The sequence below is a fragment of the Pocillopora damicornis genome, chromosome 10, assembly GCF_964200805.1.
Source record: "Pocillopora damicornis chromosome 10, jaPocDami1.2, whole genome shotgun sequence".
Lineage (NCBI taxonomy): Eukaryota > Metazoa > Cnidaria > Anthozoa > Scleractinia > Pocilloporidae > Pocillopora > Pocillopora damicornis.
Genome location: NC_142679.1, coordinates 13,828,925 through 13,854,311, shown reverse-complemented (window position 1 = coordinate 13,854,311; position 25,387 = coordinate 13,828,925). Strand labels below are relative to the sequence as shown.

At 39.3% G+C, this 25,387-nt stretch overlaps 6 protein-coding genes and 1 long non-coding RNA gene across 7 annotated transcripts; 1 reads left to right on the top strand and 6 right to left on the bottom strand.

Annotated features, from left to right (window-relative positions):
• Positions 1–503: 503 nt before the first annotated feature.
• LOC149039017 (uncharacterized) lies at positions 504–1,959 on the bottom strand. The gene is made up of 2 exons (XM_089185130.1): positions 1,802–1,959; positions 504–1,056 (listed from the first exon to the last, which is right to left on the bottom strand). The coding sequence occupies exons 1-2, from the start codon at positions 1,896–1,898 to the stop codon at positions 641–643; spliced, it is 513 nt and encodes a 170-aa protein (XP_089041256.1). The 5' UTR covers positions 1,899–1,959; the 3' UTR covers positions 504–640.
• Positions 1,055–3,526, top strand: LOC149039016 (uncharacterized). Its single transcript, XR_016180492.1, has 2 exons — positions 1,055–1,218; positions 1,652–3,526. It is a non-coding gene; the product is annotated as an uncharacterized LOC149039016 (long non-coding RNA).
• LOC113675431 (uncharacterized) lies at positions 3,349–6,084 on the bottom strand. Its single transcript, XM_027192000.2, has 2 exons — positions 5,741–6,084; positions 3,349–3,758 (listed from the first exon to the last, which is right to left on the bottom strand). The coding sequence occupies exons 1-2, from the start codon at positions 5,900–5,902 to the stop codon at positions 3,354–3,356; spliced, it is 567 nt and encodes a 188-aa protein (XP_027047801.2). The 5' UTR covers positions 5,903–6,084; the 3' UTR covers positions 3,349–3,353.
• Positions 6,085–6,133: 49 nt separating this feature from the next.
• On the bottom strand, positions 6,134–7,799 carry LOC149039015 (uncharacterized). Its single transcript, XM_089185132.1, has one exon. The coding sequence runs from the start codon at positions 7,632–7,634 to the stop codon at positions 7,224–7,226; it is 411 nt and encodes a 136-aa protein (XP_089041258.1). The 5' UTR covers positions 7,635–7,799; the 3' UTR covers positions 6,134–7,223.
• A 723-nt stretch (positions 7,800–8,522) lies between these two features.
• Positions 8,523–10,408, bottom strand: LOC149039014 (uncharacterized). The gene has a single exon (XM_089185131.1). The coding sequence runs from the start codon at positions 9,786–9,788 to the stop codon at positions 9,372–9,374; it is 417 nt and encodes a 138-aa protein (XP_089041257.1). The 5' UTR covers positions 9,789–10,408; the 3' UTR covers positions 8,523–9,371.
• A 3,276-nt stretch (positions 10,409–13,684) lies between these two features.
• Positions 13,685–15,648, bottom strand: LOC113675460 (uncharacterized). Its single transcript, XM_027192041.2, has one exon. The coding sequence runs from the start codon at positions 15,390–15,392 to the stop codon at positions 14,544–14,546; it is 849 nt and encodes a 282-aa protein (XP_027047842.2). The 5' UTR covers positions 15,393–15,648; the 3' UTR covers positions 13,685–14,543.
• A 4,473-nt stretch (positions 15,649–20,121) lies between these two features.
• LOC113675470 (uncharacterized) lies at positions 20,122–21,973 on the bottom strand. Its single transcript, XM_027192053.2, has one exon. The coding sequence runs from the start codon at positions 21,964–21,966 to the stop codon at positions 21,223–21,225; it is 744 nt and encodes a 247-aa protein (XP_027047854.2). The 5' UTR covers positions 21,967–21,973; the 3' UTR covers positions 20,122–21,222.
• Between the last annotated feature and the right edge of the window lie 3,414 nt (positions 21,974–25,387).

Genomic DNA, 25,387 nt, shown 5'->3' with positions numbered 1-25,387 from the left:
TATTTCAAATTGTAAATAAGTTAAAAGACAGGATTCCCTTTAAAATTTTGACGTTTAGTACAAAAATTGACAAAATATTCTTTCTCAAAACATGCTTTCCTTTGCATAGCCTATTCGTGGTGAAAAAGATTCGTTTATTTGCATATCAGCAATATTATACTATGAAACAGACAGTTCTATATTTGACCCGAGTATACTTTTTTACACGAGGGTAATTTACCACATTCCTGACCCGTTCTAAATCCATATTGCGTGGCTGCTTTTCTTTCGTAGCTAACACCTTCGTTCATCTTTGTGTGACAATGAAGACCAAATTATTAGTAAAACTCTTCGGATAGACTGGATCAAAATGTTTATATTATGAACGGTTCACTGAAAACAAATTAAACAACAAATGAATATGCGAAATTGATTAACAGTGACTTGAAATAACAAAGCCAAGAGCCGAATGAAAATCAGTTGAATAAACAACAGGCAAAAATACGAAACAGTTGAAAGGGCTTTCCAGAGCCATATCATACAGCTAAGCTGTATGATATGATAAGCTACAAAGCTTAGTCTATGCGGTTTCTTCTTAGCTTCGAATAATCATGGTGACATGTTGCTGATTTTGTGGCAGAGGTCTTGAATGAACAGCCCCCTATGACGCCCCCATAACTTCTTCATAACTTGGTGGAGGTGCTTCAGTGTTATATCTGTCGTCAATGTAAGATTGGAGACAGCTGTAAGCGATAGTATCAGAAATTTTATTACGAGCTTCTTCGTGTTGCGGTAGTTCGTTCACTGAACTCACTTCATTGCTTCCCATCTGTTCATTTTGCTGAATGTGTCTCATCCTAGAAGTTTCCGCATCCGTTGTGACAACTCTTGGTGTGATTTTTCTGTTGCCTTGTGCTTCATCTTTTAGCATTATACAACAACAACAGAGAAATACAACGATGACAACTATTAAAACTCCAAAGACGAGGGACACTGTTGTGTCCCTTCTGCCACCTGGTATGCAGTGCCCATCATCACACATATACCCGCTGTTACAGCTTGGATCCTCATAACATTCTGTTTTAAAAGAAGAAAGGACACTGCACTTTCACAAACCACTCATTAAAAGCAGCTGGAAAAAAAAGATCACCACAGTTACATAACAAGTAGGGGAAAGAAGAACCTTCGTGTGGCTTCGTAACTCAGTTGGTACCGCGCATCACTATCTGGGAAGCACAGGTTCGAATCTTGTCTAAATCTAGTTTTTTTTAAGGCCTCCTTTATGTAATTGCCTAAATTTCAGCACACCTGCTTCACTTCTTCTTCAAAAAAATTTGAATGATACTTTCCGAATCAAACTTGTAGGTATTCTAGCACATGTTTATAGAGCTTTCAAAACAATTGACTGAGAAGTGGAAATTGTTTAATTTCGCAATGATACCTACGATGAATGAATACATTCAAGGGAACATATGAGCATAATGTGTTTGATCTGTGATAGAGGAAAGATGATCCCAGATAATACACGCCTTTTTTTGAAGTACCTGTGAAAGTGAAGCCTGCTAAAAATAGATACAGGTTTAGACTAGATTCGAGTCTGCGAATTTATCCAAATGGAAGCTAGGAAGTGATTATGCGATACATGATTTTTATTTTTTTTCTCCCTTGACAGTAACATTTCGTGGCACAGAATCTTTGAAATTGTTCTCGTTTCTGGTGGAAAGCAATCGTTGATTTGATGATGCCAACGATAGGACAAGAATCACAGATGTGAGCTCATCTAATACGCCTTTCAATCTGTAATTACAGGAAAGAGACTCACCATGACAGTTGTCGTCATATTTACAAGTTGAGGTCGCGTTATTGAGCATAAAACAGTATAGAATCTGCCAGACTAGAATTTTGGTTTCCATCCTCATTTAAAACTAGGGTAGGATCTCAATCAGTGTATTCTTACTACTAAATGGAACCCTGTTTTCGTCAGTCAAGCTGGTATTATTCAGTTGGCGTTGCAATATTTTGGCAACAATCTTAATATTTGGTTCTAAGCTGATGTGAATCTAAATATTGGTTTTCAGAATTTCACATATCAATTTCGACATTTGGTTCGATTTCCATCCAGCAAGTAAAGAACATTACTTGAGCATTTCAAATTGACAATATTTGCAGAACTAAAAACCTTTGGAGCTTAAGCAAAAACAAAGCAGAATCTGACAATAAGTAGAACTTTCCTTTTCATTCGCGTAAGGACGGTATTCTCGTACGTTCTTTGATATGCATATTAGCTAGTAATAGAAATGAGGAAGTCATGGGGGAAAATCTCGAGCATTGGCTGCAATATCTGATCGATTCCACTCGAGTTATTTTTGGACTGTAAGGGGTAATTTGCACGAAATTATCCTTTTCTCTTCGCAATTGTCCACAAACTTTCCAAACATACGCCCACAGAAACAGACCGGAGGTTTTTCTTTTTCCTGAGCAAGGGCAACGCGAAACGGAGAGCCAAACGATACTTGAGTTGATGCAATATTTCATGACGACCTTTTGCATGGACGAAATGTGAATCTTCCATTCATTAAAAATTCGCTGTTTACCCGAGGGTTTCGCTCAGCAAATAGGGATTTCCGACTTATCACGACAGATCTTACGACAAAATATCGATGTTTTTACGCCACGTCACTGGTTACGTATTCTTGTCATAGTTGTGTTACGCGATGATCGCTTGGTTCACGTAGTCTGTCACGTGCGGTAAACTTCACAGAAACCATTACAGCGATACGTCATTTGTTGTCCAATATGAATCACCCACTGAATCTCTTACTGCTCATGCAAGGTGCATAGTTTCTATGGGCTAGACACAATAAGTATCAAAGAGTACATTCGGTAAAATATGCTCTCTTATTGCCCCTCTTCAGAGAAAATAGCTCCGGTCTGAACAGACGAAAACTTTTAGCCCCCTTGTAATGCAAACGTATTTTACAACCAGCTATGATTAGGATAACCTCCCATTTTCAAAGAAGTTTCATGGTAAACATATTAATACTTGCCTTTAAATCGCGCATGATGACATATGAAAAACTGATAACTTTCGATTGATCGATTCAGTATTGATGTCGGCTATTATTTCCATAACGCCATTTATTTTTTTTTCTTTTTAACAATTCCACCAAACAAGCAAGACATGGCTGTGGAAGCCCTCAAGGGCTCCTCACAGTTTGGTGGAGGTAGCCAGTCTCAAGTCCTCGTTCGGTAAAGGCCAGTGAAAGAGCGGGTGAACGACTGACAGCGGTTACGGTTGTCAGGGAAACAGCCGCGTGACCACCCGCCCACTTTATAGCTTGTTTCCGCTGACCGAGACCCTTTACATATAAAATTTAAATATACGTGGTAACATGATGATCGTTTGACGGTGTTCTCGAATGAGGAGCCTCCTGTGAAGCCCTCATAACTTCTTCATAACTTGGAGGAGGTGCTTCCGTCTCATCTTCGACTTCAATATATGATCGAGGGGCACTGTCTGCAACGGGATTAAAAGTTTGATCAAACGCTTCTTCATGTTGCCAAGGGTCGTTCATTGTACTCATTACCATCCTTTCCACCTGTCCATCTCGTTGAATTTCTGCTTCCCTTTGAATTCCATTCGTGTTGACAGTTCTTAGATTGGTGTTAATGTTGTCATTTTCTTCGTCTTCCTCCATTTGTCTTATGCAATGACAAACAAGAAGCATGAAGAGTACGGCGAGGGAAGCTCCAATCCAATAATATATCGTTTCACCTAGCTGAAAGAATAGAAGAAAGGAAGAAAGATTGAAGCAGTTGTGGACAAATAGCCTGAAAAAGAAATTCAGCTTTGAACGAGACTCGATCCTTGGACCGTTCTGCGAACGAAGCTAAGTGGATGCTGGTTATTATCTAATATTTTCATATGCAAGTTTCATAAAGTAGAATCTAAAGTGCATAAAGATTTTAGATATATGAAAATTCACATATTTGCACTGCGGTGGAAAGATGAAATTAGAAGATCCTCGCAGCTAAGAACACTACTGAAACTAGTAGTTGTAAGTAGGACCTGAAAAAAAAATTTCAGGCCCGTACGGGATTTGAACCCATGACCTCTGAAATTTTTTTTTCAGGTCCTACTTACAACTACTAGTTTCAGTAGTGTTCTTAGCTGCGAGGATCTTCTAATTTCATCTTTCCACCGCAGTGCAAATATGTGAATTTTCATATATCTAAAATCTTCTTTCACTCGGATGTTTATTTGTACCCAATTCATTAATCAGTTCCCAGTTGGCTTGTTAGCTCAATTGGTAGAGCGCTGCACCGGTATCGCAGAGGTCATAGGTTCATATTCCATACGGGCCTGAAATTTTTTTTTTTTTTTTTTCAGGTCCTACTTACAACTACTAGTTTCAGTAGTGTTCTTAGCTGCGAGGATCTTCTAATTTCATCTTTCCACCGCAGTGCAAATATGTGAATTTTCATATATCTAAAATTTTCATTCACCCGGATGTTTATTTGTACCCAATTCATTCACCAGCTCTCAGTTGGCTTGTTAGCTGAATTGGTAGAGCGCTGCACCGGTATCGCAGAGGTCATGGGTTCAAGTCCCGTACGGGCCTAAAATTTTTTTTTTTTTCAGGTCCTACTTACAACTACTAGTTTCAGTAGTGTTCTTAGCTGCGAGGATCTTCTAATTTCAACTTTATAAAGTGCATAAATTTACGTTTATTTCTTATGGGGATCAAGCGTGTCAAACGCAACTGTTTGGGGATGAAGCGGTTGAAGCGTGCCAATCGATCACCATATCAATCGTTTTTGGGTTCTGGGTTGAAACACAGTAATCCAGACTTCTCCTCGTTCAAATGTTAAAGGTAAACAACGAGGTGGCCAATTAAAGTCTTGTAACACGACTCCTACTTTTTACCCAGATTTCCACGCCTCTCACGCCCCATCCAAGTGTTTTCGTTCAAAAACACGCTATTTAACTGCTTGATGACACGTTCTAACCTAACATCAACGCCCAAAAAGCTTTTGAATACGAAGAGTTTCGAGGATCGTGTCAAAAGTGGTGTGTTAAGAAAGTGCATCGTGCTGTAAACGCTCCTCTCAAGCGTGGACAAATGAAAACAGAGAGAATGCCGAAAGATGCGTCACATTCTGACATTACGAAGGCATTACCGTTTTGGGGCGTTTAAATGTGGGTGGTTGGCGAAATCGCACCAAAAGGTACGCGTTTTCAAAGAAAATGCAGAAGTATGGACAAATGAGAGCAAAACTAAAACGCTAATGTAGTGAATATATTTTGCTTTGTTTTGTTTTTGAGACGAAGACTAACATTTCCGAAAACGCATTTGTGGTTGGAACCTCCATTCATTTACTTCTTCCTAGCATATCCAGCGTATCGAAAGAGCACGAGTAAGTCGCCATGTTGTTTTTCTTAACAACATGCGTTACGGCCGGCAAATTAATTCCGCATAACTTCAGCCGACCTGGCGCAAACGACAACGGTCGCTACCTATGCTTATTCGACCGTCTCACAAGGTACGTAAACCAGCTAAATCATCCTTAAACGGATTCTTTTTATGTAGAAGCATGAAACCAAACCAACATTAAACAGTTGATTCTCGCGGAATATGAATAAGTATCTTAAGTCTTTGGTGGACCACAATCGCGGATTTCGATTCACACGTTCAGACAAGTATCATGGATATAATAACGAGTAATCCCTTGCTTTGGTAATCACTGCAACGAAACTCACCATTACAACGGCTCGGAAATTCCATCTGACACCCTGAAGTCGTGTACTTGTGCTTAGAACGGAACAGAATCTGATAAAATCCGAAATTTTGTTACCATTATAATGTAAACCTCGTGAGGTGTCTGTATCAGTAAACCTCTGCGGTAAAATGACATCCCGCATTCATTCCGTTAGTTTTAAAGTCTTCTGTCAACGTCATCAATATTGTTTGGAACACTTTTCAGTAAATTTTCGATTATTACGCATTTGAATATTGGTTTTCAGGTTGCTGTGTTCCTTGTCCGCGTCTTTAATTTTTTAGTATTTAGTGCAGACTTTCACCTTGTAATTTAACTGTTTACAGACAGGAATCCCTTTAATGCTTCAATTCTCAGAAAAACGGGACACATTCTGATCAAACACAGCTTTACTTTTCATTGCATTTACGTGTGAGGGAAGATATAGTGGATAAAGAGTATAAAAAGTCCTATATTTGTCCCTCGTCATTTTCCTCATATCATGGTAATTTACCTTAGCCTTGAGCTGATTACGTACATCTTAAGCGGTTATATAATGGATGATTTTAACATTTATGGAAATTTTTAATTGGAGCTGCAAATGGAGGTTCTTGCAGCAGAGAATGCATGTCAGCGGAAAAACGATCGTAACTTGACAGGTTGATTAATTGATCGATTCATTGACTGATTGATTGAATGATTGATATTCTCTTCTTAAACCTTGCGTTGAGGAAAACTTTAATTTCTCTCTTCTTGCTTGTTTTTGTTCAAAAATCTCGTGACTGAGATGCTCCACAGTTACACCATTTCAAACCACTTCCCGATAGCTGCGATGCGACAGATTGCGTAACCGAAGTGAGTTGCGTAATGTCTTGTCCATACCGCGTACAGCTTTGCGACTTCAGCCGTAATTAAAATTTACTTTGAGGAAAGTTGTTGCTACGATCATCAGTTACGTGCGGCGCGGAAAAAGTCGGTGACAGACTTTTGAGAGTAAAATAGCGGTATTACTCGGGTAACCTTGCTCGTTTCCTATGTTAACCCAATCTTAAGAGCCGTGAGTCACCAACCGTCAAACATGAAAACCCGCCGAGGAATGATTCAATGGAAACAGAGTCAGTTAACCGTAACAACTTCATAACGTGGGTGGCCAAACTTCCATCACACCTCAATCGACTGGAAATCGAAGTCAAAACAAATCTTGACTTAAATCTTACACTACCATACACATACAATCTAAATAAACATAATATTATAATTGCTATAATATGCTCTCTTTGTTAAATGGTTTTCTCTGTTCGAAGAATATACTCCCGAACCTGTAAAATAAGAAAATATTGGCATAAATATCCCGCTTTATAAAAACTTTACGACATTGTAAATTGGTAAAGGTGTGACACGAAAAGCGATAATCTTCGACTTCCTTAGCTAAATATTTCCCAAAACTGTGAACAAGTTGCCCATTTATGTTGATACGAGACTTTCAGTCATGTCCCGGCTATATCCTCGGTAGAAGCTCTCATGGCTTCTTCATAGCTTGGTGGAGGCAACTCATCTGAAGCTGCTAAACATCTGTAAGACGGGGGACCGCAGTCTGCAATAGCATCAGGGCTCGTAGGCACACTCGCTTCGGCTCGATCTTCAGCTGAATGCGACTCTCCGCCAGCAGCACCAGTTGAATTCGAAGTTCCAGTAGCACCTTGCAATCCAAATAAGTATACAGGACCTGTGCTTTCGTTGTGGTTTGCAGTAGGTTCAGCCGCTTGCTGCGATGCTCTAAGATTGGCAGCACGTTCTTGGTCTCTTCGCTTTAGCGAAGCAAAATGACAACAAAATCCAATTACAATGGCGACCACAACAATCAAAACAATGACAAAAGCTTGGCCGATATCGGCCATACCGACTGAAGTTTAAAGCGAACTCTTTAAGGGCACACTTTGAGTACAATATCCAAGATGGAGGTTAGACATCTTCTTCAATTTTTCTTTAATTCATTTCGAAAGACTTTGATCACTATCACAGCTGGTTCTCAATCCGTTCTGAACCCTTTGCTTACCAATCTAGTCTCTCGTATTCTCCCTTGTTAATCAATCGAAGTATCAAATGTTTTTCTCAAGAAGTTGTTGACCCAAACTTAACTTCCAGTGAAAAGTCCGGCGCACTTTTTCAGTTTTCAACGCCGTCTCAATGTCGATCGTAACTACTGTAAATTGATATGATAGCCGCCATCTTGATTACGAAGTCACGATTGGTAATTTAAGTAAATGCTGGTCATGTTTATTTTAAATTGTTGCACTGTTTTTCCGCAACTATTTGAAAAATGAGCACCTGATGTTTCATAGCATATAATAATTTGACCACTGAATGTGATTTCCCACTGAATGTGATTTCCAACAAAAAACAAGTAAGTTATCGAAAACACATTCCCGCCACCTGCAGTCACAAATACGCACGTTCAAAATCTAATGTAAACAGATATTAATTAGAGACTGGCTTGAGCAAATAGGCAAATCCATTGGTTGCAGAATGAGGGGAAAATTCAACAATTTAAGAATATGCGAGTTCAATGTTGAGACAGAGTGTAGAAAAGTTGTCTATGAGTCCTTCGATCACAAACTGCAAGACTCAGAGTTCCCCGTCCCCTCGCTTCGATTCTTGTTCTAGTCACGCAACACTCTCACTTCCAGAGTATATTGCGTGACAAAACCAATCGGGACAACAACAATAACTACGACAGTGGAGGCAGCTGAAGTTGAAGTGTCAACTACTTTGCAAATGACAACGTGTGGAGCTCACCTTCAAATTTTTAAATCAAAGCTTTTTCAAGTTTCCAAAACAATGATATTTACTTACAAATACGGATGAAATGGAAAATGTCCCAGAGCATATCAAGAGCATGAATACATATGCTTTAGTAAACAAAAAACCAGCTGGCAAGTTCAGTTGCAGTTCTCTTCTTACTACTTAAGCGGTTAACTAAATACAGAATCAACCTTACGCAGAAATGTCAAGCAATTTTCCACCTTTTCCGTTGTCACTGTTGGTTATTACAAGAAAAATCGACGAAATGTTTCAACGCAACATTACAGGGGTTGTAGACAAACAGAACGACTCTCCCGTGGTTTAGCCTGCGAGAAGGCTTTCATTGCGGCGAGACACGCAGCTTTCCAACCACTGAGCGATGCGAGCGATGCGAGCGATGCGAGCGATGCGAGCGATGCGAGCGATGCGAGCGATGCGAGCGTGCGAGACGTGTGAGGTCTGCGTGTGGTCTGACGCGAAAATGTTTCCTGCCAGAACCCTCGCAGATTTCTCGCAAGCTCGGACGAATCTCGCGGACTTCGACGAAGCGTTAGCGAGACTTAATCGAAGGCTACCGTTCGGCGATATAAAATTCAACCACTGTTGTGTGACACTAAGATTTTTCTCCAACCTTTGATAGCGACTAGAAAGATTAACAACCGCTTTGGAATATTATACCGGACTTAAAATAATTTAAACGGTCTTACTATAGGTTACGTGTTCGATGATGTTCAATTGCCAAACACAATCAATTCTCTGAAAATTCTTAGAATTTCCTTCCTATTACCAATGTCGGTCATCATTTCAGAGCAACCCTACCCGTACTGTCCATGTCACATGGCTAAATTCTCTTGGGAAACCCTAACGGCTTCCTCATAGCTTGGTGGCGGAGGTTCATTTGAAACCGCTATGTACGGTGGTGGGCCACTGTCTGCGATAGCATCAGGGCTTCTTGGACTTTCGTCGTGATTCTGACTAACATCTTCAGCCACGCTCGATGACCGTTGATGTCCAGTTCTAGTCGAGTCTGAAGTTGAACTAGCTCCCCGCAGTCTTAAGATGAAAATAGAACCTGTCTCGCTTTGATTTGTATAACCAGAAGGTTGAACTTCACCTTGTTGCGTGGTCCTTCGCCTCGCAGCGATTTCTCCTCTTCGCTTCTGAGCAGTTATGTGACAACAACAACCAATTACGATGGCGAAAAGCACGATGACCAAAACAATGAAGACAGTTTGAACGACTTCAGACATACCGGAATAGAGTTAACAGCACAATCGACAAAAGAATCGAAAGGTTCAAAGTCCTGAACGAAAAAAAAAATCCAAAATCCTTTCGGATATTTGTTCCGATTTGTGTTATCTTTTCACGGCGAAGTACATAAATACTATGAATAGCTATTCAAGCAGAACTTATCGTTCCTTGAGCTTGAGATTCTTTAACGAAATCACTGGGAAGAATTACTCCTCTTTTCGATGGGGTCTCTAACAAAGAACAGTCCTGTTTTGCTCTTATAAACAGAGTTCGGTCTGCTGACCGCCATTTTAAAATTTTCATTAAATCAAAGTAGTCACGCAATGCCAACCGAATTTGGACCATTAAGCGGCATCCTATGTAACAACTACTCTCGACAGCCAGCTGCTCGCTTTTTAAAACTTTATTTCATAGGGTAACTTAGAATTATAAACTGAGTTGATAACGTAAACAGGCCACCGTAAAGAGTTTAAAAGCTGACGTTTCGAGCGTTAGCCCTTCACCATTCGCTGTGACCAACACTGATATTGATCCACTGTTGGGTTAGGAAAGGGGCAGGGATAGGTGGGCAGTTGCCCAGCTACTGATATTGATCCTAACTGGTTTATTTAAAAAAAGCCCAAAAATATAGATAACTCTTCCCAACTTTATTTTGTAAGAACAAACAGAATGTTCAATGTACAAAAAAACACTTTCGCTTTGACTCGTCTTCATGCGCGCACATTGTATAATTGTACATAATCCACGATGGAAACTCATAATGAAAACTTTTGAATTACATTATCAAATGATCCAGTTTTTAATATTCAAAAACTATTCCAGGAGTGCGCTTCGGATATAAGATGGTAAACAAACGCGACGCATAGCGCCGACTTGGCTATAACTAATCTTGTTTCCAACGAGCGCGAATGGAATAGTTGTTTTATTAAATTTCTTTAAATCCTGAACGTTTGGATACCCTTAGCTCCGCAAAAGTTGGCGCAAAACATTCCATACAAGTGGACACGAAAAAAGAGCCGATAACCGGAGTTGCGTGAACCAACCAGGATTGCAGTATTAGAAGTTAAAAATTTCATGATGCAATATGCTGAGAATTTCGACGATCATTCATCACCGCTTCACTCCAATACCCTCCACTACATTTCTTTGAGCGCTCATTTACGATCAGCAAGTCAAGTAAGGAGTCGCGTTTGATTAGTGTTTCACTCATGATCAATAACTTAATGTAAGAGGGACTTTTTTCCAAGGTCAACTTTCCATGAAGAAAAGCAACTAAAGGGCGCTGCAAATATCTTGCACAGATCAGTATCGCCATGTTTAGAAAGTTTGGTCATACAACTACGACCTGAGTGTGCAACATTCTAAATGCATATTTTCATAATTAAAATCCCTATTCTTCAAGAAATTTGTGTATAATATGCAAGGTATGTCACGTAAAACTGTGCACATTCACGACTGTTTATAGTACTTTTTACACTTTTTAAAACGGTGGTCACCCATTTCGAATCGCGGTCGCTAGTACTTCTCCAAGGCGGAGACCTTCTCTCAATAGAAATCAGTGTCCATCGGCCGTAACAGAACACCATAAATATGTGCGTATCCACCTCGCCGTGACTCAACGTGAAAAAGATCCTTGATCTGCATACTTGTTCGACGATTCGTCCAAAGGTTACGATTGCTTGATGATAAAAAAATTCCAAATTATGATCTGGGTTATTCAACCATTGACGTTTCACAAAGAGTCGGATTTACTTTGCTGAAGTGACAAGGTTGCAAATTATGTCACTTAGGGCTAAAACTGAAACTTGTTTTTAAATTTGCCCTCTTGTCGTCAAGCTGACATCCTAGAGAATTAGCCAGAGAAATTTTTGTGGTTTTCATTGAGCTCTAGGCAGCTTTAAGCGGTCAAATATCAAGGGAAGATGATAATCCGGTTGCTTTCAAAATTTTAAACCACTGAGAGCTTCAGCACGGAAGACTTTTTTCAATTTCATTTCGCGCTAGATGCATTTTTAGGCTCTCCACTCTATTACGCCCATGTCACACATTCTCTGACCAGACTGTCTATAGTCAGCCATGCTTTAACGCATTCCGTTGTCGTGCGCACGGTTCCCAAGTCTATAGTAGGTCTTAATAGTTGAGATTGCTTATTATCATGAGCTCGACTGTGAAGAGACTTGCGTTAGATCTGATAGAACACCTTGTCCGGGATGCTCGTACCTACGAACAACTCTTGACAACCTCGATGGATCGCGTGGCCATAATCTGTGACAGAGAAACCCGACTAACATAAGCAGCAACACGAGTAATACCAACACGACACTGAGAACCAACCAGTTGTACAACTTGTGCTTTTCAGTCAGCTCACACGCCGCACAAGCTGCTTGCTCCGTGGCATTTTTCTCGCAAAAAGCAAAGGGAAGCATCCATGAAGAAAAACCCCCAACCACAAACATTGACACCGTGAGTCGCTTCCATCTCGTGACAATGACATGTGCGTCCATTTTTCACCTTAAGAATCTAGTTATCATTTGACCAGAATAAAAGCTCTCTTTGTGAAAACAATTCGCTGTTTACATGACACTTCACGCTGATAAAAAGAATAATGAACTTAATACCCAGAGACGTGAGTAGGGTCTTGAGGAGGGCTTGTATGTCAGCAGATCAGTACCATACAACAGATGATTGGCTATTTGGAAACATTCACATATCATGGCATTCATTTCGGCCGGCTTTCTCAGGTTATTTTCCTCTTTGCAGCGATAATGCACAAACATGGCGCCGGATAAGATTATGGTTGTCAACGAGATGGTTAGCTTTGAAGGCGGTGTTTGAATAATATGTTTACATAGAGTGAGTCAATGCATCCTCAGGGCTTACACTAGCTTTAATTTGTTGGTTTATAAACAATTTAACAACGTCATTAGGCGGAAAGTCAAGGATTGACTACCTGATGTTGGACTCGTCATCAAAACTCAAATCCAAAACTAAGAGCGCACGTGTAAGTAAGGTGTAAAGACAACCACCCTTCTTCTCTGACTAACCAATTTAGACAGCCCTCGAGAAAATCGGATGTAAATGCTTGCGGTATAAGTGCTGGTTTTGACCTAGGCCAGTTTTGGTATTATTTCGCTGAAGTGTGCGAATAACATCTGACCGAAATGATACTTCGGCTCGTGTTAGATAACAGATGGAGTGCGGTTTCCCGCTGAAATGCAAGTTTGTCTTTGAGGCTGCAGAAGCTGAGGTGTTAGTCAACTCAGAGGTGATTGAAATTTGCTGAAGAAGGTCGATCTAGTGGAAAAATTTGCTAGATAACATCGAGGAAAAATGGCCGAGTAGGCGCCTGGATTTGTCTTTACCCTCCGGGCTCACTGATGCAATTATTACCATTAACACCATTAATTTCAAAAATTAAATTACCAAAACAAGATCAGATAAAGAACAGATGCGAAACCTACATTATACTGATTACAACAAAGTGCGAGGAACCGTTTGCTTCGAACCAAAAAGAAAAAGGATTCCGTGGAAAGAAGGCGACTCGATCCCATTAGCCCAAAAACTCTAAACTCTTTTGTGCCTGAGGAATGGCTGGTCAGTCATGAGGGCTATTCTTTCAGATATGTCTGTGATGATAAAGAAAATGACGTCAGCAAGAATCGGACACGGTGACTGAGGGGATAAAGAAAAAAGCTGCATATCAGGAGAAATGATTGTCATTGATAAGAAGACGTTAATGGCTCTGGGAAGAATTCAACGGAAATTCTAATGAGTAAAGTCAGAGAACAACAGACTGGGGGCGGCCGAGATTGTTAGTGATATTGGGCAAGCGAAGGCAAAAACTTGGATCTGATCACCGGTTAAAAACGAAAAAAAAACGACGCAAGAAGCCCTGTCGTATGTATTCTTAGACTAAGTTTCTTCAATGAAACAAAAACGTGCTCTGTAATATCAAAGTTTTCTACCCTTGTAAATTTACACAAGGAGACAAAATGTTGTCGTGTTAACGTTGCGACAAGATAAACAAAGCCAAAATTTCAGGGGATCTTTTGATGAGTTTTAAAATATCATTTACGGTGTTCATTGCTTACACAATCAGTTTATCTTCTACAGTATCTTATATTTGGACAGCTGCAAACAAGTAAAGGAATGAAAGAACCGCTTCCTGCCGTAAATTATTTATCGTGTTGTAATTCTTGTCATGAATCTGGCAAACGATGTGAGAAAACTTGGCTCAAGCAATATTCAAGAGTACCTCATCACTCAACGTGTCAAAACAATCACTTATCATCTTTAGATCCATAGTGACTTTTCATGCAGCCTACGTGATTTACCCTGGATACCTAGTGTGTACGGCGGAAGTCTGACGCGATCTATTGTGTTCGTCTATTTAGGAACAGAAAAATATTCACACTAATTAACTGATCCAAAACACGTACATAAGTTGCAAAGAAGTAATTACGGTTTTTTTCTATATTTCTTGTGGCTCCAGACGATGGATTCATGTATGTACAGGCTTATTCAATACATCGCCCTCTTAAAAGCCACTTGTGGTTGATTCACTCAAGTGTCCGGATTGGCCTTCCCGGTTAAATGTTATTAGGAAATATAGACTGGTTTCTATCTGCTTCAAAGGGATTACCACTCAAAACTGTTATTTCTCGTTCTGACATGAAATACTAATTTTTACTCTCTAATTTACACGTTCCTTCTGTACATGCCTTTGTTGCACATGATTCAAGTTTTTCTTTAAATCATAATACTGAGGAACTTTCCTCAATGTTGGACACCGCTACCTTTAAAACATCTTCGTAGCTTGGCGGGTTGGACGTATTTCCGTACCGCTGATCGCTGTACGGAGGAGGTTCCTCGTTAATGCTTTGAGTATCGGGAGGAGGTTCGAATGCTTCTTCGTCATCTTCGCCTTCTTCCGATCTGGGTCGAGGTTTATCGTAAGCCGAGTAAAAATCGTAAGGCGGTAAGCGCGCGTGAGGGACATAAAAGCCGTTTGAAAATCCATCCAAATCTCCATTGAGTGCAAAATTATCAATTCCCATATTTAATTCAACCTGCGACGTATCGTGTCCAGTCAAGTGACTTTCATTCCAATAATCCTCCCCTGTTTGTGATCCTTGTGTCGTTGCGGAGCGCCTCTGTTGATTTCGCCTTTGTTTTGCCCGGGCCAGGCAGAACGAAATCAAGCAGAAATTTATAAATAGAATTGAAAATCCCACAAGAGCGATAGCAAATTCTTGGTTTCCTGAGAGCAAACTGTGGCTCGTGGAAGTTGGTTTCCCAATTCCGTTTGACCCTGTAGAGATCATAGTCTCCGCTACTGTTTTGTATTCCATTGACACGTCAGTCGACGGAATCTGACTGTCCGACTTTGACTCGACGTAAACGCAATGTCCTTGTCGACAGACCTTGCCAGAGCCACAGGAAATGTTCAAAAGATCGCAGTCAATAATGTCGATAACTCGACTGTTGTTCATCCGCGTATTGTTTCCGCAATTGCCCTGTGGAGGTGGGCATTTTACAAAACTTAACGTCAGCTTTGCTTCGAAGGAAATAACTAAAAATACAACCAAATTTACCGACGTCATTTCTAAGCTTGAATCCTTAACAACAACTCTGTCATCAATCCTGCCGACAACATCACATAGCTTTTTCACTCCATTTCTGCTTCGTCACAGCAGCCTGGCATATTTCCTCGCAGATATTCCACTCTACTATTCATGTTTTTGTGATTGATTAACGATGCGGTAACGTTTTCTCAACTCCCGTTGGCTCAAGCTGCACTTAATATAAATTACAATTTGCATGTGAATGACATGTTCGCTGCGTAGCCACGTAACAAACAATAACAAGGGTTTATTAGCATTTACAGCGCACACTTCAAATTTAGTTTTATTGTTTAAATGTGTGAAACGACAATTGTATTTTTGCTGGAAAAACACGATCAAAAATGGTGCAGTATTTTAAAGCTTAACATAAACCACTTTCAAAGCGTGCTGATTTGAACTAAAAACTCACTGCGTAATAGAATACACTAGGAAAGCCGTGAAAACGTGGTTATTTATGGTAATGTTTGCGATGCAGTCATTACCTGAACATGCAAATTTTAATGGCAACAGCAGTTAACAACACAGCACAATTTGCGACGTAAACTCGTGCTCACACATTTTTCATTAGTACACCGTCCCTATACATCCAGGGATGGAAATGTAGTTATCATAATCTGATGTCATCCAATAAACTAAAACACACCTTCACGTTTTTAACTGTCTTGCAGGTCTTAAATTTGGCGATAACAAAAACAATAGCGAAACTTCTAGTTCGAAAAAAGGTTACCAAAATGGGAACTTTGAGGAAACATTCTATTTATAACTATAACCTTGAGCGTCAAAGGGGAAACTATATTATTAGATATCCTTTTTAAAGTTGCGAAAGAAAATTAACATGTTCTTAACTTTCTACACAGGAAATTTATACCAGCACCCAAATGGTATCCTTTTTTTCGTGATTTCACATTTTTATTTATCCACATAATGTTTTAGCCGGGAAAACTTAATTCAAAATCCAACACACATAGGTTGGACCTAGAGAGAGAAGTGCTATCGTTTTGTCACGAGCCTGCAACAAAGAAAAGACCCGAGTACCCGACGAAGAATCGAACCCAAGAGCTTCGGATTTGGCCCACACGATGCCACTGACTGCCACTGAGCAAAAGGCATTCCCCTGGCTGGGAAGTGCATCTTACACCCTCGGTTTAAAAACTTCTGTAACTATGAAGAAATTCCGACTGTTATTTTTCCAATATATGGTGTTGCACTGCTTACTTGAAATTTTCAAAACATACTCTTTAGTTACTTATGCCCCATTCACACCAAAGCTTAAACATGTTTAAAAGTTGTTTTGTTAAACACAGTTTAATTTTTTTTTTCTTCATAGAAACTATTTAACCGAATATTTTTGACTTGAATGTAGCACATTGGAAATGCAAGTTAGCAAGTACTTGAATCCAATGGAAAATCAAGTTTTTCAGTTCTCTGTTTATAATTTTCATTCAATGAAAACCAGTTTAACAAAACATGTTTTGCTGGTGTGAATGGGGTATTAGTTAGTTATACCCTAAGCTTTTCCCGGAGCATAGGCCATCGATCATCACCCTCCTTGACCTCCTCCTGCCCTGGGCTGGCGTTTTAAGTGTGGTTCAGTTTTGGCCCCAATTCTTAATACCAGCCAGAATACCTCGCCCCCAGATGTTTTTTGGTTGTTCTCTAGTCCATTTGCTCTGTGGATTTCATTTCATTTTATGACTATCGGCTAAATCGTTTTGGCCGTTTTACGACTATCGGTTATCCCCATCAAGACCCCCTCGTAACACCGTCTGGATGTTTCCTCAAGGTGCGGCCACTCCCTCCGACTGATTTGTGATTGAATTGGTTCCTGTCCTAATCTTTCCCATAGCACCTCTTTTGCTTTTCTCTCTGTTCATGTTATGTTCAGAATTCTTCTCAAGCAGTTGTTGATAAGTGATTGGAACTCATTACTTTTTAGACCAGGTATTTTTTCATCGTGAGGCTTATTTTCCCTGTAATAATAAATTGCAGTTTTGGTCGCCTGCTTGAAGAGGGATCAGTTCTTCCTCAGTTTTGTAGGAGATTTTATCCGGATGCCAGAAACAGATTTTATACTTTGAATACACTTTTCCTGTAAACATTTTCATGTTATTCGCAATGCAGGATGTCTACTTAAAAACATTTATTGCGAGTAGCTTAAAGTGCCTGTGACACGAAATTTTTTTTTGCGTAAATATTCAGCTCGTCATATATACAAACCAATTCCGATAGAATAAAGATTTCAAAAAACTTAAAACTCGGTTTTTTCGGGCCCTAAAGTGGACTTATTTTGTCTTCAAGCATCCCGTCGACTGGTAACGAATTAGCGAGTGATGACGTAGAAAACTGTGAAAACTCTCCGTTGACACTCACAAATCTCTCACATCTCTTGTAATTTTGTATCGGTCAGCGTTGAAATACCCTTGCAATAATGTCCGATAGTGATGTATACCTACCTTCGGCAAGCTCTACCGAGAGTTTTGATATATCGTACGCAAATAGTAAAGAAGAAATGGGAGTTGCGAGTACGGTTCAGCCCTACGAAATTAAGGAGAACCGCGCGCATCAAACAAAGATTTCGACGAAGAATGACTAGGACGGTTTCTCGCGTGCGGTGTTCAGGTCAAGATTAGAACAAAAAACTCCCGTTACTGAATGTTTAGTTTTCTATGGCGAAATCTATGTTAAGAATGGGTAGCTGTGTTCGTTTTTGTTGACAACATTTTATTCCTTCGCACAAAGAGCGGCAAGGGTTCCCCTTGCTCAGTGTTCTAGATTTTCGTTGCTTTAGAGTGATTCCTTTAGCAAACCACAAGCTAACTTTTGACGAAAGAATCGGCTGTATCACGAGGCACGATGATTTTGTGCCGAGAAGTCATCGGGCAGTTTTTACCGCAAGCCTATCCAAAGATTGCAAAGACTGAGGCTGTCGCCGTGGAGCCGGTCAAACAGAAAACGAGTGAGTTTATCTGATTCAAGTTTACACGGCCCCTTCGAGCTTGTGTTTATGACAGTATCCACCAAAGGTCTCGCACTGTTCTCGCAACAGGATATTGGTCAGTTCAGGAAAGAGCTTGACCTTTATCACAAATTATGTATTCCTGGTGACAAAATACGATGGAAACTACAACTGGTAGGATTTTCATACGATAAGAAAAGCGCTAATGTAGTCATGTGGAAAGACAAAGAGTATGAGTACTTCTCAAGCGCGTGAAATAAACCTGAACAATAGGGAGCTCACCATTCTTCGCTTGCGACATGTCAGCCGAAAATAGTGATGAACAATCGTTTACGGTATGGAAACAGGCCCCTTAATGAGCATTCTTTTAAGCTGAATTCTTCGGTTATCTTCCCCTGATTTGTCCAGTGGTATGTGTTCGTAACAGCCGCCTTCAGAGCCGTTACGGAGCATAGGGCTGACGACATTGAAGAGTAAATCCTCCCCTACGTTGACGATCGAAACGCGTCCATTCGGCCATACAGCTACATCCTTTGGAGTGTATTGCATAGAAATATACTGTATATGTTTGTTATTCTCGTAGCTGACATCATTTGGCTCTCCGGCCACGCATTACGTTCGTTCTCTCTTCCAGATTACTCCTTTCTCCACTATAGTCGCCGACGTGTCTTCACAGTTTTCTACGTCACAGCGATGTAACATGATCGTTTTGGCCGCGCGCTTGATTGAGACACTTTTTGGCCGCCAAATCGTACTTTCAATGTACAAAAAATGTTCAAGGAGAACTCGCTAATTGCTTAAATCGATTATTTCTAATTTTGAATAAGGCGATTAACCAAAAAATGCAAAAAAAAAATTCGTGTCATAGGCAATCTCAGTTCCGTGGAGTGATATAAGCAAAGAACATTGCAGTATCGTATTTTAAGCTGCACTCCGTCGCGACAGAGTATTCCAGAAATGTGCCACGAGCTATGCCAATCGCTGTAACTGGATTAAAATAAAGGAATGATAAAAAATAATTATAGGGTTCAAAACCTGGGAGTTAATTGAGCCCTCTTAAATGAAAGCTGGTTAAAACAACGCGTAACCAAGTTTCTCAATCTCTCAAACAGGACCCGCATCAAGTGGCATTCTTTTGATAATTTTTCTTTGAAACATATATTTTTGAGATAATAATTGTCTCAGATAATAACGACTGGATTCCGTAAGCATATTGCACAGCGATTGGCAGCGCAGCCGACTCTGTCGGAAAGTAACAGAAAATATTATATAAGGAACAACAAAAGACAAATGAAAAATTGAAAGTTTTTATTCTACACAGCTAGTGACAGCAACAAAATTTAGGACGCACGGACAATAGGGTGAACAGCGCAAGGGAGATAAAAGTTACCGCTTCTTCTAGAAATATAAAACTAATCATGTCGAGAGGATATTGAAAGAATGTCGTCCAATGTAATGAAAGTATTATCGTTTTCCCCTGCTATCCGCCCACTTACTTCCCCATTTGCCATGGAGTTTATCTAACTTGAATCATTTCCTCGCGCAAACCAAGTCTAAACACGAAAACAACATTTTTTTAAATCGGACCGCATTGATCATTGTTACTTACAAAACAGGAAGCCTTAATCTTATTACCTCATCACCAACGTTTACAAATAAAATAACTGAACTGCTGTTGCGGGCATTGGACCATCTGCACAATGTTGTTGCAACGAATTTCTTTCACGTCTATTGACATTACGAAACCATTCCTCACATAAATTTGTGTACTCTTTATTTTGAACCAAATAAATTAAAGTTAAATAATATATACAACTTTCAGCGTGTGCATGAATAACGAATACTTGTTCAACTATTTACAATCAATAGCAATAAATAGAAACGAATAAAATTCACCTTTACAAAGTTGATCAATGGCAATAAAGGCTGTGCCCGCTAGTAAGTTAAAAGAAGTAAAATCAAATCTAAAAAAAAGGATTCTTAGATCTTTGAAATCAAAGATTTAAAAGGATATTTGAACGTAGAAGAATTAGCAAGTAAATTCTTAAAACTACAAAATTCACTTATAATAAGACTGTAATTAACTCGTGCGGTTTTACTAGAAGATTACGTAAAAGCCGTTTAATTTGAAACCCGTAGGTCGATTTTCCGGACTCGCCTTTTTCCGGCCCCTCCACCACACGACGAGATGAAACAAAAATGCAAATCCTGTTAATTTTTTTTTTTTGTTTTGATTTGTTTGTCTTTCTTCCAAGTTTTGTACAGTAACAAGAGTGAAAAAGACAGATGTTTTTTAAATTCTTATTTTCAGTGAAATACAGTAATCTAAAAAAATACGAGAGGGCATTGCCGTCAAAATTACTTGAACTGCACATATAACTAAAGACTATCTTCTAAGGGACTTTCTTTTGAAAGACTATCTTCTGAACGAAACTGAAAATTAAAGGCATTCTTCAAGTTATAACTTACAGAGTCGTCTTCGAAGTACTCATCGAAAGCAAATTAAGTTAACAGGCGAAACATGAATAGAATAAATAAAAGCGACCCTTCATTTTAGTTTGTGGGAGCAACATAATCGCCGTGCATTTAATTATTTCGCATAAATTTTTGGATAATTAACAGGAAAAAAGATCAAAATTGTCGTTAGCAGTATGATAAATTATTTTAAACTTTACCATTTGACACAGACTTTAGCCTCTGATAGACTGCCACTGTGAGCTTACATAACTGTACAGTGTTACCATTGCGTGCCACCGCGTGCAACCTTAATCACATCGCGTGATTCAACAGTAACGAACACGTTTAGTTCTTCACTTGGACCGCACCGCACTTAAACTTTGAGTAAATTTTTCATCAGCCAGCGGTGGTGATAACAGTGGTCCCTGTTTCTAAAGGCTTTAGTAACTGCGAAATCTTCACCACATGCTCATACGGAGGGGGAGAGTTTCCGAACAAAATACCATACTCTGGCGGTTGTTCATTTGATGTTTCAGTTCCCACGTTTTCTCCTACAACCGTGCTTTGCATCTCGCCAATACCGTTTAAATTGAAGCTAAAAAGACTAAAATAAGGCGGAGGACCAGCAGTCATACTGAGCGACGAAAATCGCCTTCGCATTAAGTAGTCTGGAATTTCCACACCCGTGCTTGAATCGCATGTGGTGCTCTCATTCGATGGTGCGTCGACACTCTGTGACCAAGGTCCTTGTTTAAAGCACACGTAAACCAAAACGATAGCAAGTCCAATAATTAATGCCACAGATATACTCATAATGATTACAATGATCTCCACTCCGCTGCCTGAAGCATTCGAGTTTTCACATTCATCGCTACATAGTCCGTGAGAGCATGATTCCAATTCACCATTACACTGCGATGACACACCGATCGCACATGAAACTAAAACCATCGCTGGATAGAAAACGAAAAATTTCATGATTTGATTAAGTCCCATCTTATTAAGATTATAAAAATCCACGTCGACGTTTATCTCCCCTTGCTTGGCTCGCTCGCGTGAGGTTGTTTCTTCCCAGTTGTGACGGTATGAATGAAGTATCTTTTTATATTTAAGTTGTTTATGTATTATGACTTTATACATACCTTTCACACTGGTTAAAGGACTTCCGGTTTCCATGACGTCACAGGCGTGTGTCATGCCTTCCTTTCTTGTCAACGGAAAACTCTTGAATGAAAGGGATAAAAACTTGTTTATTGAGATCCGTAGTATTCGCTTTGGAAACGCTTGCCCACAAACATACTGTGCTGAAAGAACAAACCCCATCATCGGTCAAAAGGCGTAAAAGATATTGAGTAAAGTTCTTAACAGGATTTTTTTTTTGTAAGTTACTAAAAATTGAAAACACTTTGGGGCCGCTGTAACCTTGACCAGTGACCGCACACAGACCAAAACCTTTCAGGAACCTGCCCGATTTCACGTTTCGCTAAACCCCGACAGTAGGGCGCCCACAAAACTGTCTCTTAAATGGTATGGAAGTGAAATGACAATAAAGAATCATTAATTCTAATAAAATAAGTGTTGAGTCAATTAGAGTTTGAAATTGGACTATGATGCAAACGTGACTATGCATTGCTAATTGTGGTTAAGAATCCAGCTAAGGAGTTTTTAAAAATGTGTTGCTTAAGAGTTTAATTTTCTTTATGTTCTAACATGTTTTGAGCTCTTTTGTCAAACAATCGTTCTGGTTTTTTAGGATATTGGACTGGAGCTTACGGGATGGAATTCAGTATATTTGCCCCACTAAAGTGACATCAAAAATGAAACCAACTAGATCGGTTCTATTAATACTGATATGACATTTTCACGAGTCAATAGTCGGAAAGCCATTTCATCAACTAGTTTCAGCTTTCAACCTATGCCAGCCATCTACAAGACAAACCCTTCTTTTGCAGCAAAGAAATTTCTAGCCTGATAGGTTCTACCTACACGTTTAGTCGAGAAACCACAACAATACTCAACCACACGTTCGCGAATCCCTCAAGAGCAATATTTTCTTCATATATTGAGCGCGTATATTTTTTTAGACAATTTCTGGAATAGAGTGGTTCGTAATTTATATGCCTTTTTTTTTCTCCGAGGTTGTAAGAAGCGTGTTTCAGGTTTATTTTGGATGGGAAAGTCTCCTTTTCTTCGCTCAGCGTACGGTAAACTAGCGAATTTAAATTCTTAATTTTCTAGTTGAGCGACCCAGCTGAAAAGCTGAAATTTTCACGAGATTTAATTATCAAAAGAACATCAGGAATCCGCGGTACTTTGGTAAATTATGATAGCTGAAGTTAGGTAAACAGCATGGAGTGCTACACCGCGCAACCACTGATAACCACAAGAATCAGAATTCTGATATTTCCCACAATGCTTTATCTCACTGAATTATCTTTGATTGCCTTTCTTAAATAGTAGGCAGCGATTAGAACATTCCAGCTGAATTCGAACATAGCTACAAATTCAGTTACTACTGTTGAGTTTTGCTTTGCTGACTTGAAAATTTTATTTCATTTTACTTGGCGAATTCTCCCAACCAATTTACTCGGAAATGAGTAGAAGCCAAAAGGGAGAATACCGAATTATTAAAAAAAAATGTGACTTAAACGTTGCCTATTTTCAGCGTTACCTGACGGGGAGTTTTGATGTCATATAACTAACTTCAATTTTACTAAAACTGGTAATGATGACGATTCCCCAGCAGTTTTGCCGACGTCGAATCGTGTTAGGGGGAATAGACCTTTTTCTTGGAATCTTTGACTTACTAAAAATTATTATTAAATCTGGGCTAACGACGATTGTAACAGGGTAATTTCTTATTATCAACTGAGAGTAGTTTGAACATCAAAACCTAGAATACTGAGTCTTATAGACCGTAAATTGCAAATTGTTTGTGATTCTTTGATATTATGCTATTTAATCCAAATTTATCCCATTTCAACCGAGTTAGTGAGAAATTGGACCACAACGCATAGATTGCAGTTTAGTGTATATAAAATACGACAACATGAAAATCGAAAGTATGTAGAGATTGTTGATTAATTTCTGCAAATGCTGTAGTGACGTTTTTATAAAGTTCAAGAATCGAAAGAACCTCTTTATTTACTATTTTTGGTTTTGAACCCTATCTCCAGACATCAAACCAGCCCATGATATCCTTAAAAATCATTTTACAACACAGGTGAAACGAGACTAGCTTTTTTGGCGATGATTTTACAGTCCATGTAACCCAAATAAGGTTGAAATACAACGTTCAAGGCAATCTACTTCAATATCTGGTTCTTGTATTGAGCTCGTGTGTCTGGGCTGGCTCTGTGGTCATTCAGTGAGGGGTTTTCAGGTTTGTTTTGAAGGAAAAGACCCTTTAGATCGTCAACTAATAGTTTGTGTACTTAAAAAACAATTTTCCACCTGAACGACTAAGAGAAATTCAGGCTCAGGAACCTAAAACTGTGACGGAAAGCTGAGATGCGCTTGAAGTCTAATGATCAGAAAAAACACAAGAATCTCAAGTAGTTTTATATTTTTAATTTATAAAAACACTAGAACAATTGACGACAAGGCACCAACCCACGTTTTCATCGAATATTATCTGTAATATAATCAAGCACTAAATACTAGGGCGATATTTGTTCAAATACTTCAGATTATTGATTGTTATCCGTACTTCTTCTTAATTACTTGGCGTACTTGTAAACGTTCGAAAATAGCAACTCTTAGAAACATTCAAATGCACAGTTTGAGAAACACCGCGTTAACGCGATGCTTTCACTCCCTCCTTTGGCAGGATTTGTTCACTTTATTCGCTCCATGTAGAGCCCATCCTATTTATCATCCGCAGTTGAATTTCTAGCTTCATTACATTTTATTTTCGCGTCCGTGGTGATCTTGTAAACATTGAATGATTTTTCCCCGGCAATAAAAAAACCATTATCGTAACTTACTGTGGGAGGGAAAGTAGAAGACGTAAAAGTATATAAGGGCAAACCAATGTTGGCCAAATTTTAGAATAGAAGGCGGAAAATGTTTGTGAAAACTTTTCATAGAAGCCATTTAAAGACGTAAGAGATTGTAAGATGAGAAGTGTTCATTAGTGTTTCCCGAATTAGCAATGACTCCACCCTGTGTCAACGTTGTAGGACTTCTGCTGACCATTAATCAATGAGAAAAAGAAAAAATAAAGTTGTATGTGTGAGTGCATGCATTATTTTAAACAAATCCAGACTTTCAGGTCAAACCTTGACCTATTTCGTCACCGAAGATAAGAATAATTCAACGAGAGAGTGTTTAGTCACGAAGCTGAAATATTACGTGATAATTTCCTTGAAAACGACTTCTGCTGACCATTAATCAATGAGAAAAAGAAAAAATAAAGTTGTATGTGTGAGTGCATGCATTATTTTAAACAAATCCAGACTTTCAGGTCAAACCTTGACCTATTTCGTCACCGAAGATAAGAATAATTCAACGAGAGAGTGTTTAGTCACGAAGCTGAAATATTACGTGATAATTTCCTTGA

Coding starts and splice junctions, on each gene's coding strand:
- LOC113675470 (XM_027192053.2), bottom strand. CDS start 21,966: ATGTATAAAGTCATAATACATAAACAACTTAAATATAAAAAGATACTT.
- LOC149039015 (XM_089185132.1), bottom strand. CDS start 7,634: ATGGCCGATATCGGCCAAGCTTTTGTCATTGTTTTGATTGTTGTGGTC.
- LOC113675431 (XM_027192000.2), bottom strand. CDS start 5,902: ATGCGGGATGTCATTTTACCGCAGAGGTTTACTGATACAGACACCTCA. Junction 3,759..5,740: donor ATTTCCGAGCCGTTGTAATG/GTGAGTTTCGTT, acceptor CTATTCTTTCAG/CTAGGTGAAACGATATATTA.
- LOC149039014 (XM_089185131.1), bottom strand. CDS start 9,788: ATGTCTGAAGTCGTTCAAACTGTCTTCATTGTTTTGGTCATCGTGCTT.
- LOC113675460 (XM_027192041.2), bottom strand. CDS start 15,392: ATGACGTCGGTAAATTTGGTTGTATTTTTAGTTATTTCCTTCGAAGCA.
- LOC149039017 (XM_089185130.1), bottom strand. CDS start 1,898: ATGAGGATGGAAACCAAAATTCTAGTCTGGCAGATTCTATACTGTTTT. Junction 1,057..1,801: donor ATATGACGACAACTGTCATG/GTGAGTCTCTTT, acceptor CTTTTAAAACAG/AATGTTATGAGGATCCAAGC.